The sequence below is a fragment of the Columba livia genome, chromosome 2 (assembly GCF_036013475.1).
Source record: "Columba livia isolate bColLiv1 breed racing homer chromosome 2, bColLiv1.pat.W.v2, whole genome shotgun sequence".
Lineage (NCBI taxonomy): Eukaryota > Metazoa > Chordata > Aves > Columbiformes > Columbidae > Columba > Columba livia.
Genome location: NC_088603.1, coordinates 144,119,568 through 144,134,428, shown reverse-complemented (window position 1 = coordinate 144,134,428; position 14,861 = coordinate 144,119,568). Strand labels below are relative to the sequence as shown.

The 14,861-nt window shown below is 43.5% G+C and overlaps 1 protein-coding gene across 2 annotated transcripts; it reads left to right on the top strand.

Moving 5' to 3' along the window:
- The first annotated feature begins 5,818 nt into the window (after positions 1-5,818).
- KCNV1 (potassium voltage-gated channel modifier subfamily V member 1) lies at positions 5,819-14,569 on the top strand. 2 transcript variants are annotated; one of them, XM_065054278.1, is made up of 3 exons: positions 5,819-6,300; positions 8,056-8,582; positions 13,750-14,569. In XM_065054278.1, the coding sequence occupies exons 1-3, from the start codon at positions 5,819-5,821 to the stop codon at positions 14,259-14,261; spliced, it is 1,521 nt and encodes a 506-aa protein (XP_064910350.1). In that variant the 3' UTR covers positions 14,262-14,569. The 2 variants fall into 2 exon arrangements, with proteins under 2 accessions (XP_064910350.1, XP_064910351.1); XM_065054279.1 differs by having other exon boundaries at positions 6,060-6,944.
- The last annotated feature ends 292 nt before the right edge of the window (positions 14,570-14,861 follow it).

Here is a 14,861-nt window from a genome sequence, read left to right as displayed (position 1 = left end):
GTTGAAATGGACCACTTCCATAGAAACTACTATATGACAGATGTCAACAAAATCATGAATGGTGCTGGCAACAGGAGCAGGACCCTGTTATTCAGCAGACACAGCACCAGAATGAAAGGTTTAACACCACTGTGGAGTATCTTTCACCCTATGCACAGTTAAATTGTGGAGAATCTTGCACAAAGTATTATCAACATTGAATCAGAAATTAGTTAACAAAATGAATTTGCAGCATCATGAGAGGTTATTAAACATGTTATGCTACATGCAACCTCTCCAATTCCCTGTGCTGCTGAACACTATGAAGATGTTTCAGATGAAAATTTTCACTGGATAAGTCCTACCTGTCATACTATTTTCCTTACCTTTTCCATCTATTCTACCAAATAAGGTCCAGGACAGCCACTCCAATTTTACATCCAAATGCAGACTAATATATGAGATTAAAACACTTAAAATTTGGAAATATAATATACCAGAAATCTCTGTAATTTACAATCAGTTGATTGTGAAGCACTACTCCTGTGAGAAGAGAATCAATGCTATTTGAAATGATACAGACAAATTTTGGGACCTGCACATCCTGGCTTTTTCCTGTATATTATAATATTCCAGCTGGAAAAAGTGACTCTGCAATTGCCATAAAGTCATAGCGTTCAACATGAGGAATACCAAAGATCAGGAAAATATATTATAAAAGACGTTTTTGTAACAACTAGCTTTCTATTGAAGCAAATTTTTCAACTCCCACAACAGACATACTGGGTTGCAACTCATATTTCAGCATTCCAGCAAAAATTTTTTGTACTGTCTGTTGAAATAATGAAATCTGTTTTTTTCAGTCAGTGCCATCATACAAGGGAAATATCAGCTGGAGCATTGGTAAAGACAGTAGTTCAGACAGATGTCACTACCAGTCAGTTGTTAGAGATATTCCTGACATGACAAAGTAGTATAACCCCTTGTATAACCCCTTCAGTCTGAAGCACATCTCTGAACCATGCAGATGTGGTTCTGTACAACATTACAAACTCCGTGAGCAAAACTGCCTTGGAAATGTCCGCCGTTCACATCAGCAGCAGCACTTCACTGGCAGAGTAAGATCAAATTACTCTCTTTGTGCCACTATATTAGTTTTTGCCACTGCTTCAGTGGCATAACAATATGGTTGCCTGAGTGGGTTTGCCAACGAAATGATAAAATTATGAAACCTGTTGCTTTTGTGCCTCATGCACAAATGAGCAGGAACAACAAATAGCTGATTCTGTAAAAGTTTCCCAGAAAACGAAAATTGTACCAGTAGTCTCTGTTCCTTGTGTCTGTCATGGTAGAAAAATAAATCCTCTATTTTTGAGCCTTTCTACTCATTAAATATTCTTCTGACTTCCTTGAAATATTCCAGCTTTATTTTGTTGGTACATTTGAAAATAATTTTCTGAACAGTTTTCTAGAAGGTTTTTTTTTTTTTACTGAAAATCTAAATTTACAACTAGCAGAGAACAACTCAGAAGTAAGACACTATATGATAACCAGATATCCTGTCTAATTTTGGTGATGTGAACTGACATTATGGAACTTATGGACATTGTGGAAAGTCATCAATGTCACTTTCCTGATGTGAGAAGTGAGCATGCAGAATGCATATTAAGTGCACAAAGCTAATGGAGAGTGTAACCTTAATACACAGCTGTGAATTAGATACTCACTGTAACTATGCAAAATCAAAACTTTTAGTCAGGTCCTTAAAAACAACAGTGGATCTGGACTAACAGGGAAAGTACTTGTCTATTGAATCATGGTGATTGCAGGGCAGTGTTTTCAGATCTCCTAATGGAATCTTCTGGGTTTGGATGGGACAGAGTTAATTTTCCTCAAAGTAGCTAGAGTGGGGCTGTGCTTTTGATTTGTGCTGGAGACAGAGTTAATAATACAGAGATGTTTTAGTTACTGCTGAACGGTGCTTACACAGAGTCAAGGTCTTTTCTGCTTCTGATACCAGCCCACCAGTGAGAATGCTGGGGGTGCACAGAAGGTTGGGAAGGGACACAGCTGGGACAGCTGACCCCAACTGACCAAAGGGATATTCCACACCATATGACACCATGATCAGCAATAAAACCTGAGGGAAGAAGAAGGAAGGAGGGGACATATGGAGTAAGGATGCTTGTCTTCCCAAGTAACCATTACACGTGATGGAGCCCGACTGTCCTGGAGATGGCTGAGCACCTGCCTGCCCGCAGGAAGCAGTGAATGAATTGCTTGTTTTGCTTGCGTGCACAGCATTTGCTCTACCTATTAAAATGTCTTTATTTCAACCCCTGAGTTTTCTCATTTTTACTCTTCCAGTTCTCTTCCTCATCCCACCACGGGGGGAAGAACAAGCGGCTTTGTGGTGCTTAGTTGCTGGCTGGCGTTAAACCATAGCATGGAGAAAATATGCCTGAAAAAGTCATTCCAGCTGACAGAAAGAATGACTGCTGAAAAGAGGAGTCTGAGAAGAGGCTGAGTGAGTAGTTTTATTATTGAGCAATTATGAGCCTATTACACTCAGTAAGGCATCTTGCTGTTCTGAGGTACTTCTCATTGATGGTCTTAATGAATTGATCTTACTGATGGTCTTAACAAATTTTTTAATTATTACTTTTAATTAAGTGCTGGGTTAAGTGCTATCCTTCAGAGATACTACAATTCTGAATGTCAATCCTGTAATAAAAATGGGCTATACCTTAAAGCTGGCTTCATAACAGCAGTTGCAATTACTTTCGGTGAAAAATGAATTCACATTTTTATGCTTATTTACTTAAATTATTTTTAAATTTGGTTCAAATATAAAAAGCAGAATGCCGATGCAAATACTCATTTTTTTCTTTATGACACACTTGAAATACAGAATTATAGAGCCAGAAGGGGTCTCAGGAGGTCATCTAACCCTTCCAGCCTGCCTCAGGAAAGGGAGCACCACACCTCCGCTGCTCCTGACAAATCCTTGTCCAGTCAGTTTTTTGATGACCAGTGAGAGAGACCAATGTCCCAGATGACCTTCTCCACTGTGTCCTGGTTTCAACTACCGTAGGAAGTTTTCTTCTAAGTAACTGCAGCATTTTTGAATTCAGCATGATAATAGTGCTGATAACGCCTATTATTTACAGCTGTTTATACTGTAATGTTTATACTTAGCTGGATTAGAATTGATTCTCTTCTCCACAATTGTTCATTCTTCAGCTTCTGGTATGAGAAGAATCCTGGGAAACTGATGTTGATACTTATTGTTAAGGGAATGAAGGACGTTCCTCAGTTTCCCATGTTTTGCAAATAAGCAGGTGTATAATGTGGGGTGGAACAGATCCAGGACAGATGACCCAAACTGGCCAACAGAAGTATTCCATACCATCAACGTCTTGATCCATATATAAGCGGGAAGTTGCCAGGGACTGCTCTCTTCCCTTGATGGCAACCATCCCTGAGGTGTCCTGCTCCTGTTCCTGCTCCCGGGACCTGATTCCAGTAATTTCCCTACATCCTGCTTCTATCTCCACGTTTTGCGGGACTCACTGTGTTCACAGTGTCTGCCTCTGGTGTTTATTTCTGGGAGTGTGTTTCAATGACTAAATATTGCTCTGTATATCTGTATAGTTTGGTGCATTTTATGATATTCACATTATTTACTATTTTTTTATTATTGTTTTATTAAACCTCTATTTCAACTCATGATTCTTTCCTTCTTTTCCTTTCCTTCTCCCTGTGAAAGGAAAGGTGAGAGAGAGCAGCTGTCTACTGCTTTAGCTGCTATACAGGGCTAAACAGTAATGCACTCCTACACCAAAATCTTCCTAATAGCTACCTTAAATGTCCTTCCTGTCATTCAACTCCATTTTTTCAACACCTGTCCAATGTGGCCAAGGAGAACAAAGCATATCTTCCATCTTTGTGACCAGCATTTTACATCTCTGAAGACTGTTACGACGCCCATTCCCCTTCACCATAGCTATCCCTACCCTACTCTTGGGCCATGACTTCCAAACCCCACCCTTGCTGTTCTCTGGATTCTCTCTGATCAGCGAACACTTTTACAAAGGAAAGTCACTTGGAGCAGATTCCTTCACCAGCAAGTTCTGATCAGAGAAATTGCTGCAGGTGTTGCAACACTTCAGTAAATGTTCAGGTAATCTTCATGTAAAATATGGACGATTACTTATATCCAAAAGATGAAAATTATGAGATCTCTGTGAAATAAATGTCAGAAAGGCACATAATTGGACACAGCTGTAAACAACGAGTGATGGGGAATCAAAAGCAGGTGGTACAACACACAAAGCTACATTTTGCATGCTACAGAATTTCTCCTCCTGGCAGATTCTGCTACAACACAGGCAATCACCCGCCGAAGTGACGACTAAGAGGCAGCAGAAAACGCAAATTTGCAAAAGCAACTACTTTATATTTGTCAGAAATAACTGCTTCACGGGAAGAAAAAAAAAGTACTGAAGAAAGTGAACTTAACTCTTGTGCCGTTTAACTGAGGAACTACAAAGTCAGCACAGGACGGTGCCAAAGATATTCCAGAGTGTTTTAGAAAACAGGCTGACTGCAGCTAAGTTAAAATAGACTCTTTCACGTACATCGAGTCGCCTTTACAATTACTTACTTGAGTGACTTCAGACTTTCGGTGGTGGGAGTTGCGTAAGTGGGGACACATTATCTATTTAGAAACATGTTTGGTTTTACGTATATTAAAGGCGGAGGGGGGCGGCTTCAAAATAGCTCTGCGAAGCCGCTTGGAGAAGTTTGCAGCCCTGTTTTACCCCTGGAGGAAGCCCCGGGGCGTGCAGGTGCTGCCGGCCGGCAGAGAGCCCCGACCCGCCTTGCATTCCTGCCCCAGGCACCGCACCCGCCACCGCCGGGCCACAGCGGCTCCCGGATCGGGGCGGGTGCCGTGGCGACCCAGCCCCGCGGCGGGGAGGGCGGTGGCCCAGGCCGGCCCGCCCAGCGTCCCGCAGCCCCCCCTCTCCCGCCTGCCCCCCGCAGCACATGACCCGCCATGGAGACGCGCTGGCGCTGCCTAGAAGTTTGGAGCCGGGGGAGCGGACAGCGGCTGCCGGCGAGGGGACGGCGGCAGCCGGCGCCCAGCCGCGGGCGGCACAGCCGGGCGGCGGGCAGGTAAGGCGGTGGCGGCGACGTGAGGCGGCCGGGCTGGCCGAGACGGAGGCAGCCGCGCCGACACGGCCGGTCCGCGGCGGCGGAGAGCGAGGGGCAACTTCGGCAGCGGCTCCGGGCGAAGTGCGATCCCCCGGGGCCGAGGACGGAGCTGTGGGGCCGGGGCGGGTGGGACGCGAGACCGGGCAGCGACGCAGCCCCTCGGGATGCTGTCGGGGCGCGGCGGGGCTTCCCCTGGCTGCCCGGAGACCCCCTGGAGGCGGTGTTCCGTGTTGTGCGTCCTGGTTGGTTTCCTCCGCCCTGGATCCAGCGGTCGGAGATGATCGCTGAAGGGGAGGTGCCGTCGCGGCAGCTGGTGCCGGGCGCTTCCCGACGGCTGCTGGCGCGGACAACCGGAGGTGAAGCCGTCTCAGGTACCACTGTTCCTTCTGTACCCCCACAGGTATAGGCAGCGCTGGGCTGTTGAACACCCTGCCTGACCTGTGTCACAGATGGAGGCGTCGCTCGGAGGAAGCGGGGACGGTGAGGTGTCCCTGGGATGGTAGCCAAAGCACAGTGATACATTTCTAGTCTGTCCTGGCCACCCCCCCGGCGGGGCAGCTTCTCTGCAGCTTTGTTGTGTTTTCGATCCCGGAGAGTGTGGGCTGCTGCTGGCAGCTACAGGATGAAGTCGCCTCCCTGCTGCATGTCTCTTTCTTCCCAGGCATCCCTGGAGCAACCAGGGAGTAGCACATCCCTGGGCTCCCTGGACTCCAGTGTTTTCTCCAGTGAGGAAGAGCAAGAGCCCCTGCTCCAGAAGGTCATTCCCTCCTTGGACTGCTTTACTATCAATGTAGGAGGCAGCCGCTTTGTGATGTCCCAGCAAACTTTGTCTTGCTACCCTGACACTCGTCTTGGCAAACTGGCTGTAGTGGTTTCTGCTGCCCGGGATGTGGCCTCTGGCCTCCTTGAGCTTTGCGATGATGCCAACCTTGTGGAGAATGAATATTTCTTTGACCGGAGCTCACAGGCGTTCCACTACATTCTGAATTACTACCAGACAGGGAGGTTGCATGTGATGGAACAGCTTTGTGCACTGTCCTTCCTGCAAGAGATCCAGTACTGGGGTCTGGATGAGCTCAGCATTGATTCCTGCTGCAGAGACCGGTGAGTTTGGGAAGATGCAGTGCACAGGATTGTGGGCTGGGTTAGCTCAGCTCAGGGATGCTCAGGTGAGAGATCAAGCAGTGGGGGCAGGTGAGGTAGCAGAGCATTGGGAAAAGCATGCTCAAAGCTGGATGAGTTCAGCCCTGAATCCTGCACTAGAGGTGGATCAGTGTAAAAAATGGGAGATGTGTTGTGTGAGGTCACTGTTGAACCTTGCTGAGGGACAGGTTGGCTGTGGGTCAAGATAGTGAGACCCTAATAGGAGCAGGGTCTGGTTGTCCTGCACTGGCTTCAGACTGACCCTGGACGATGTCAGAGATGAAAAAGATTATGAGAGATGTCCCTTTGGTCATCCAGTTTGGGATTATCATAGTTAGAGGGATTGGGTGTGGAGTCAGGCATGGTGCCAGGGGTGTTTGGAGCCTCCCCACCCTGCACTTTCCATTCTGGAGGACTTCCACATCCAAGCTGGAGAGGCAGAAGTGGGGGTGGTCACCTGCCAGGCTGAGTGTGGGTGGCATTGCTCCAGAAGAAGCCGTGATGGGAAGCATCGCACATGGATGTAGCAGCTTACAGGGAGGGGGCAGCAACAGCAGGAACATGGCTCACTGGAGACAAATTGTAACAGGCAGCTCAGGAACAAGGTGGGTTTTGACTGAACCACCCCCAGGATGTTTCTGTGAATTCTCTTTGCAGTTAATTTTATTTTTTTCCACCACTTTTAGTGTTACTGCTTTTTTTTTTAGTATTGAAGAAATGAATTCTCCAAAGAGCATAACTGCTATTTTTTCAAAGGGGCTATGTCAAAATTATTAGAAAGAAACAAACGAGCAACCCCACCCAAAAAGTATACTGAAGTTATCCTACCCTAGCATGGCCCAGTTCTACAGCTGAGAGAGTAGAATCATGGTTTTCATCCCTTTCTTCCTTCCCTGGTGTAGGTGTCACTGAAAGCTCCTGTTTCTTTGGTGGTACAAGGAACTAGAGACCTCTTCGGCATATGCAGGGGTAACTGTATCAAATGAAGGGGGAAATTGCATAGCTTCTTTGTCTAAGGCTTGAGATTTGCAGCAGTCAAGAAAACAGATATGAAATCAAAGGATTTTTTTAGTGTCTTTTTGGAATGTCTTTGTTTCATGAAATTGTTCTGTTAATATACTCTTGTTCTAACAAAACACTCAACTATGCATGTACAATCTGCTAGTTTTACTCAGCACAGATGCTTGTGCACTTTGTTGTGTGAAAACCCATATATTTAAAGAAAGGAAGATAACTTGTCATCACAGGATGTATTAATCAGAACTCATCTATGAACTGCATGGCTTCTATTATGCCTTCACTTTTAGTATTGCATATACACACCAACGTAATAAAAATGCAATATAATTAATAAAATTGAGGACAATTTGAAAACAAAGGGTCTGGTTGTGCCGTGATTGCTTACAAGAACGCATGTTAGTCATGCAGCAGATCCTGCTGTAGCTAATATGATCCGTATAAATAACACACTATCCAAATAAAATTACTCTGCACTTACAAACTGTCACTGATATGAAAAGGGGGAATAGCAATATCAGGTCAGTGGAAACATGCTGCAGGGTCTCAATAAAATCTTCAACCATATGCTTGACATCAAGGTTTTCTGAGCGCAAATGAAGTATGCTTTAATGTGTGTTCTCATGCCATGCATGGTAGCAGAGAAGAAAAACGTGCATATTGGCATTAAAAAATCTCTTTGCGGGGATTCCTGGGCAGGTACTTCAGGAGGAAGGAGCTGAGTGAAGCCTTAGACATCAAAAAAGATGCAGAAGAACTGGATGCCCAAGATGAAGAAGAGGATTTTTCCGGTAGCCTCTGTCCCAGTGTCCGGCAGAAACTTTGGGAAGTTTTGGAAAAGCCTGGTTCCTCTGCAGCAGCCAGGACTTTTGGCACTCTCTCCATGGCTTTTGTTGTTGTGTCCATTGCCAACATGGCTTTGATTTCAGTAGAGTTGAGCTGGCTGGCACCACCGCTACTGGATGCCCTTGAGTACCTGTGCATTGCGTGGTTCACAGTGGAGTTTCTTCTGAGGTTCCTGTGTGCACGGGATCGGTGTCGCTTCCTAAGGAGTGTGGCAAACATCATAGACCTCCTTGCTATTTTACCTTTCTACATCACCCTGCTGGTGGAGAGTCTGTGTGACGGGGAGAGCTCCCAAGAACTGGAGAACGTGGGACGCATCGTCCAAGTGCTGAGGCTGCTCAGAGCCCTACGGATGTTGAAGCTGGGAAGACACTCAACAGGTACTTTCAGCCATGGCAGTGGTACTTCTCTTCTTGCTGCCTGCAGCAGTTATCCCTGGGCACAGTTCTCCATTTTGTGTGCATTTCTGCCTACCCTTTTTACCCCATTTGTTAGCAGTAATGGCTTGTGAAAATAGGTCTTTCAGACATGGATAATTGAGTGGCAAGGGCATTCTCTGATAAAAAGCCAGTGTGTGTTGTTTTTTTAGAACAGGCCCCAAAGTTGCATGATGTAAATCGTGTACCAGTTACTCACAATTTCATAAATTTAAAAACCTTTGTGCTGTTTGGAGCTCAGCTGGGGCTGGTTGCTGCGCTGGACCTCGGTGCAGCACAGGGCAGCACTGTCAGGTTCAGGCAGCATTCACCCAGGGATGTGGGACCTGTCACGTCCAAGTGCTCCCGCTTGTCAGCAGGCAGGTGGATGAACAGCAAGCAGGGGTAGGGTGGAAAGTGAAATGCATTACTGAGAACCTTTTTGTGCACCCAGCACTTGGAGGTTTGGAAAATCAGATCCTGATAGTAAATCATGGTCTCTGTCCTGCAATATTAGTCTTTTCTGAAGACGGTGATGATCGTTCTTACATGGCACTAAGCGTACACTTCCAGTATTTCCTGCTGTGAAGCAGGAATGGGTCAATGCCTCTCCATTTTTTTGGAAAGCCCTCTCTACCCTCTTTGTGAACTGACCCCAGTTCAGGAGGCAGTACAGTGTGCTTGCAGCAGCAGAATGTTTCTTTTTCTTCCCACTGAAGGGCAGTGAACCTTCCTACCCATGGCAGGGAGCAGTTTTAAAGCTGCTGAGCATAATCATAGGGGTTTGAGAAGTATCTTAATCTTTACTTGCCTACCCTAGATTATGCCTATACTGATACATAATTGTCCCTCAGAAAGCATTTGAAAGGAAGCTTGTAGTGAGTCAGTCTGTCAGTTAGTTTGTTGTGTTTCATTATAATTTTTGCAAGGTTTGGTGGTGTTCTTTTGCAAGAAGGGCTGTTACCCACTTTTGATGGTAGCTGTAATGTGAATGCATTCCTCTCTAATTGTATTTTGAAAATAAGAAAAAGATTTTAACTCCTCGAGGCACATTTGTGCTGAATAACAAAATACTCATGCAAAAGCATGTTGATTCTAGTAATAAAGCTTCCAGTTTATCACATTTTACTGTTTACAGAAGGAATGCATGAAACTTAGTTCTATGGCTCTTTCTATCAACTTGAAACCAGATGTTTCAGATGTTTGTGTAATAACTGACGGTATATTATCTTTAAGGGATGGTCTAAACTTTTGTGTCTATTTATATTTAAATTCATTGAAGTGTTACCACAGTTTATATCACAATATTGAGTGCCATTAATATTGAGTTTAATAATTACATGTTAGGTAGAAGTGAATTAATGATATAAAAATGTAATCTCCTAACCTGGAAGTGAAATATCATCTTTCTACTGGAACTAAAGTGCCAGTTTCAACATACAAAAAATGACATATTTAAACCATCCAGAACAGCATTACTATCACTGTGCTTACTTCTTTTGTAGTTCAGTTGCTGCCCACTTAGGCACAGAACACTAAATCACATCTGTATAATTTAAATGTAGAAAGTCACTGTTTCAATCTTCTGTCAGAGAAGATGCTGCTACTAAGGTTGAACATAGCCATAATAAATCAAATTTAAAACATAGGCTAACAGATCTGAAGCCCTGTTTCTTACCACAAGAGGTATGTGGCAGAAGAGGGTTTTTTGGTTTTTAACATAGTTCTAAACACATCCTTAACAACAGCTGCTAGTATTAGATGCACCCCATACTTAGCATACACAGAGACCATGCTCCTTGCACATACCTAGGCAATCCTGATAAATCTCAGTCTGTATGAGTGGCTCTTGCAACTCTTGTGTTCTCTTGCCTTGGATTTAGCAGCTTAAAGCTCCCTCCCAGTGAAGCTTCTTCCTGGTTCCTGCACTCTCAGACCAGACCAAGCTTCATGTGCTGCTCACCTGTTTTGTGTGGCAAGAGGAGCGTGAGATCAGAAGAGAGATGAGAAAATTCATGGCTGCTGGCAACAGCTCCCCTTTCACCAAGTAGGAGCTTTCATGGTCACAAGGAGAGCATCTCTGTAATATTGTGCAGACCCATAGCAAAGCTGGCATCACAGAAGCAGCCTGGCTCTGCTGTCAGGAGCAGAAATGAGTTAGAAAGAGACATATAAATTCTTCTCTTCAACTTTAAAGAAATGGCACCTTAACACTTTTTGTGAAGAAGGGACAGAAAAAGAAACAAAAGAAACATTTCTGCCTGTTTGAAAGCTGAACTGAGCTAATAGGAGGGATGTGATACCTGGAAACACCTGGGGTAGACTAGTGTGAGTGTATAATTATTTATTCAAAGTGCTATGCTTCATCAAGGAACAACTGAGAAATCAGTAGTACTTCTGCCCAGAAAATGTACAGCTAGAGGGTGACACCACTCTTTTGAGATTGAAAAATTATGGATTTGAGTGGCTTCGAGAATTTGAACTTGGCTTCCTCCTGGGGCCATGTTTTGTGTGAAGCCTTGCTGGTCCTCTTCTGGGAAGCACTTACAGATTGGGTCCTCGAGTAGAAATAGGATGTGAGCATCTTACTTGTAAACAATGGCAATGGGCATATGTTCAAGAGAAGGGTGTAGCATATGTCAGGATGAGATGCCTCTGGAGGTATGAAAAAGCAAAACTTTGTCACTTTATGTGCCAAAAATTTATGATTATTTAAATGCTGTGTGTATACTGAAGCTCCCAAACATCAGCTTGTATGTCTCAGCAAGTGTCTTCGGTCAGTGGAGAGATGGAACTTGACCTGCTTGGCATAAACACCTGCCCTTCCTCCTCCTGGCCCTCAGCTGGGGCTGCTCCCCTGCCCCACGCCAGCTCCTCACCTTCCAGTGTGGGTCACCAAGCTGTTACAGCCCCTGGCAAGGAGTTCTCCTGGGAGCTCATAAGATTTGCTGAGGTGTCTGTGCTGGAAGAGCCATAGTTTAGCTGTGTGCTAGGGCTTAGGGACATTTTTAAATGTTAAGGAATAATATAGCAGAATATATTATTCTTTTGAATACATCAACTGATCCCCACTTATAATGAGCTGTGGAGTCCAGTAACTTGTCTGAAGAATGAAGTTGTCTAAAAATGTCTGCATGTCTGCCGACTTCATATGAAGACATGAAGAGATGTATCTTTGTTTTAGATAAGGATAATAGAACTAAGTAGTATTTAAAAAACAAACAAAAAACCCACAAAACAAACAAACTCCTTAACAGTCAAAATAAATAACCATAGGAAAAATATTTTACTGCAGGTGTCATCAATATTATACAAAGAATTAGCAGCCACTGCCCTGTTCCTTCTTATTTTGAGCTAGTTTATGTGGGAGTTGTGCTGGTTTTTAGCTATAGTATTCTCAGGATCCATCATAAGGGGCAAACCCTGACTTTTGTAGCAGTCATTTTTGCTTTGAGAAGAAGTGCTACAGAGTTAATTTTAAATTGGAGTACCTTCTTCCTGAAGTCCTGAAATTACTTATTCTTCTACCTTGTTCAGTAGAAAGTTTTACATGGTAAATGATGATAGAAACTCCCTTGGAACATGAGAGTTTGATCTGGATCCTTGTAATTGTCTCGCACAGTTTTTGCACTGCTGATACTAGTGCATTTTCAAAATGTGGAGGGAGTCATATTAACAGAGAAAAGATTACACTGTTATTTCTTATTCCCATTGCATTGCAGATTTAAACTAAAACATTTTATTTATACTAATATAAAGTCTAGATATGGGCAAGTCTTTAACTGGAGTTGGTGAAAAAAACATTTAAAGTGGAAACATTCCTTACAAACTTCACTGTGTACTTCCACTATTTGCTGTATGTAAACAAAAACTTTAAAACCCATTTGACCTGAAGGGGAAAAGAAAGAGCCAAAAGCAAGAAGAAATTCTTATATCTTGTAGCTCGAAATAGAGGAAAGAAAAGCAAATAGAATTTCTTATTATGCTAATCAGTGTATGAAGTCTGCAAGCAGAGGCAGAGCTCCAATAAGCTATTCTGCAAACACTAGTTTAGTTAGAAGTGTGCCCCATGAAGGCTAATTCATAAGCATTATTTTTTTCTCAGTTATTAAAGAAAACAGATGTTTTTAAAGAACAGTATTAAAAACTAACTCCACTTCTGATTCATAAGATAATTCCAGTCTCCCATGTGTCTCAGCTGCATTGGTACCCTGTTATCTTCCTTCTCTGTTTATGCGTGCAACGTTGATCCATTGCACGATTATTGTATTTACTTTCCTGCCTGCCTTGTTGGGCTGTCTGGCCTTGCGGCCGCAGCTCTAAAAGGAGCGTGGGGGTTGTAGAGTCTGGTCACCTGCACGTGCGCTCGTGGGCAGCTCACGGGCCACAGGACTGATGCAGCACATCGGTGGGTTAACAGAACACCGTGTTTGCTTCGCAGGGCTTCGCTGCCTCCGGTTTTGGCACAAGTGCAGCTCCTGCTGGAATATTGTATTTGTTTTGATGTATACAGGTAAAGATACTGATAGCTTTTTTGGGGGAAGAGGGGTCAAAGAGAGGCTGTGAGAACTGTAAAAGGCTTGAAAACTGTACTTTGCAAAGAAAAAGTTTCTGAGTGACTGAACTGGGCTCTAAGCACCCATCTGGGAATGCAGATTGGGTAACTGAGGGTTGCTTGGTCCAAGAGGAAAATATGACAGTGGGTGGAAAACAGGAGCTTGGCACATTCAGACTCAAAGTAGGTAGCAGGTGGTTTTCGTGTGTTTTTGAGTGGTTATTTAGATAGCTTATTAAAAGCTGTGCTAGATCTTCTGTTATAGCAAATTACTAAATCAAGATTGGTTAGTTTTTCTAAATTATATGCGTAAGTAGTTCAAACAATAAGGAGAATTTATATGCTCTGTATTAAGGAAATGGATATGATGTCAGTGGTTCAGTCTAACATTTTAATCTATTTCTCTAAATCACATTTTCCCAGTAGTGTTGGGAGCAGCACCTCTTTTTCATAAGGCATGTTCAATAGCAGCCAAAGAAAAACATAAGGCAATCACCTCTTAAATAAGAGATGTTTTGCAAATTTGTGATAACAGCTACTTGAATCAACCTGCTGACGGCATTTCTTGTCTTTCAGGCTTGCGGTCTCTTGGGATGACTATCGCACAGTGCTATGAGGAGGTCGGCCTTCTGCTGCTTTTTCTCTCTGTAGGAATCTCTATATTTTCCACTGTGGAGTACTTTGTGGAGCAAGGTGTGCCAGGCACAACTTTCACAAGCGTACCTGGTGCTTGGTGGTGGGCAACAACTTCCATGACAACTGTTGGTTATGGTGACATCAGACCAGACACTACCATTGGTAAGGTAGTGGCCTTTATGTGTATCCTATCAGGAATACTGGTTTTGGCTTTGCCAATAGCTATAATAAATGACCGTTTTTCTGCTTGCTACTTTACACTGAAGATAAAAGAAGCTGCTCTTCGGCAGCGTGAAGCTTTAAAGAAACTCACAAAGAACTCGTCCAGCGATTCAAATATCAATGTTAATTTGCGAGACATATATGCACGCAGTGTGATGGACATGTTACGGTTAAAAAGCAGAGAGAGAGCAAGTACAAGGAGCAGTGGAGCAGATGAGTTTTGGTTTTGACTTTTTAGGTTATTTAGCCTTGTATAGCAAATAGACTACTTCAAACATATAGTATTAAGCATCTCTTTTTTTATTACTTGCCATATAGTGTATTTGCTTTTCCAGCTGGAGTTTTACTTACTTGGGCAGACTGAGATAACTATTGTATACAAAAGGCAGAATACACACTATGAAGCCTCTCAAGGAGCTCAAGGATCATGGTGAGATGGGAAATAATGGGTCCATCGAAGTAAAACAATGATGCAAACTCTTGTCTATGAATCTTATGTCCTTGATAGTGTATAATAATAAAATCTTAGTGAAAATTGCCACAGTGTTTTGAATTTTAAAGATCTATAAGATTTGTATTTGCATTGGAAGAATGGAAGTCAATGACATTAAAAAAAACTGAAAAGGGAAGCCCAAGGAAATGACAGGTTGTATAAATTTAGGATGACATTCCTATAACGAGCTTTATCTTACCCACTTTCTTATCCCCATCTTCTAGAGGTTACTAGACCCTGGGAGGGAGAATTTCCTCATTTGAAGAAAAGCAAAAGGCTACCAGATATATCATGGATGTCAGGAGATGGGTGAAAGTATTAAGCAGGTGCAAGATTT

Excerpts from the sequence above, each read along its gene's own strand:
- KCNV1 (XM_065054278.1), top strand. The coding sequence starts at position 5,819 with ATGAAGTCGCCTCCCTGCTGCATGTCTCTTTCTTCCCAGGCATCCCTG. Across the intron at positions 6,301-8,055 it reads GATTCCTGCTGCAGAGACCG|GTACTTCAGGAGGAAGGAGC; the intron begins GTGAGTTTGGGA and ends ATTCCTGGGCAG. Across the intron at positions 8,583-13,749 it reads GCTGGGAAGACACTCAACAG|GCTTGCGGTCTCTTGGGATG; the intron begins GTACTTTCAGCC and ends CTTGTCTTTCAG.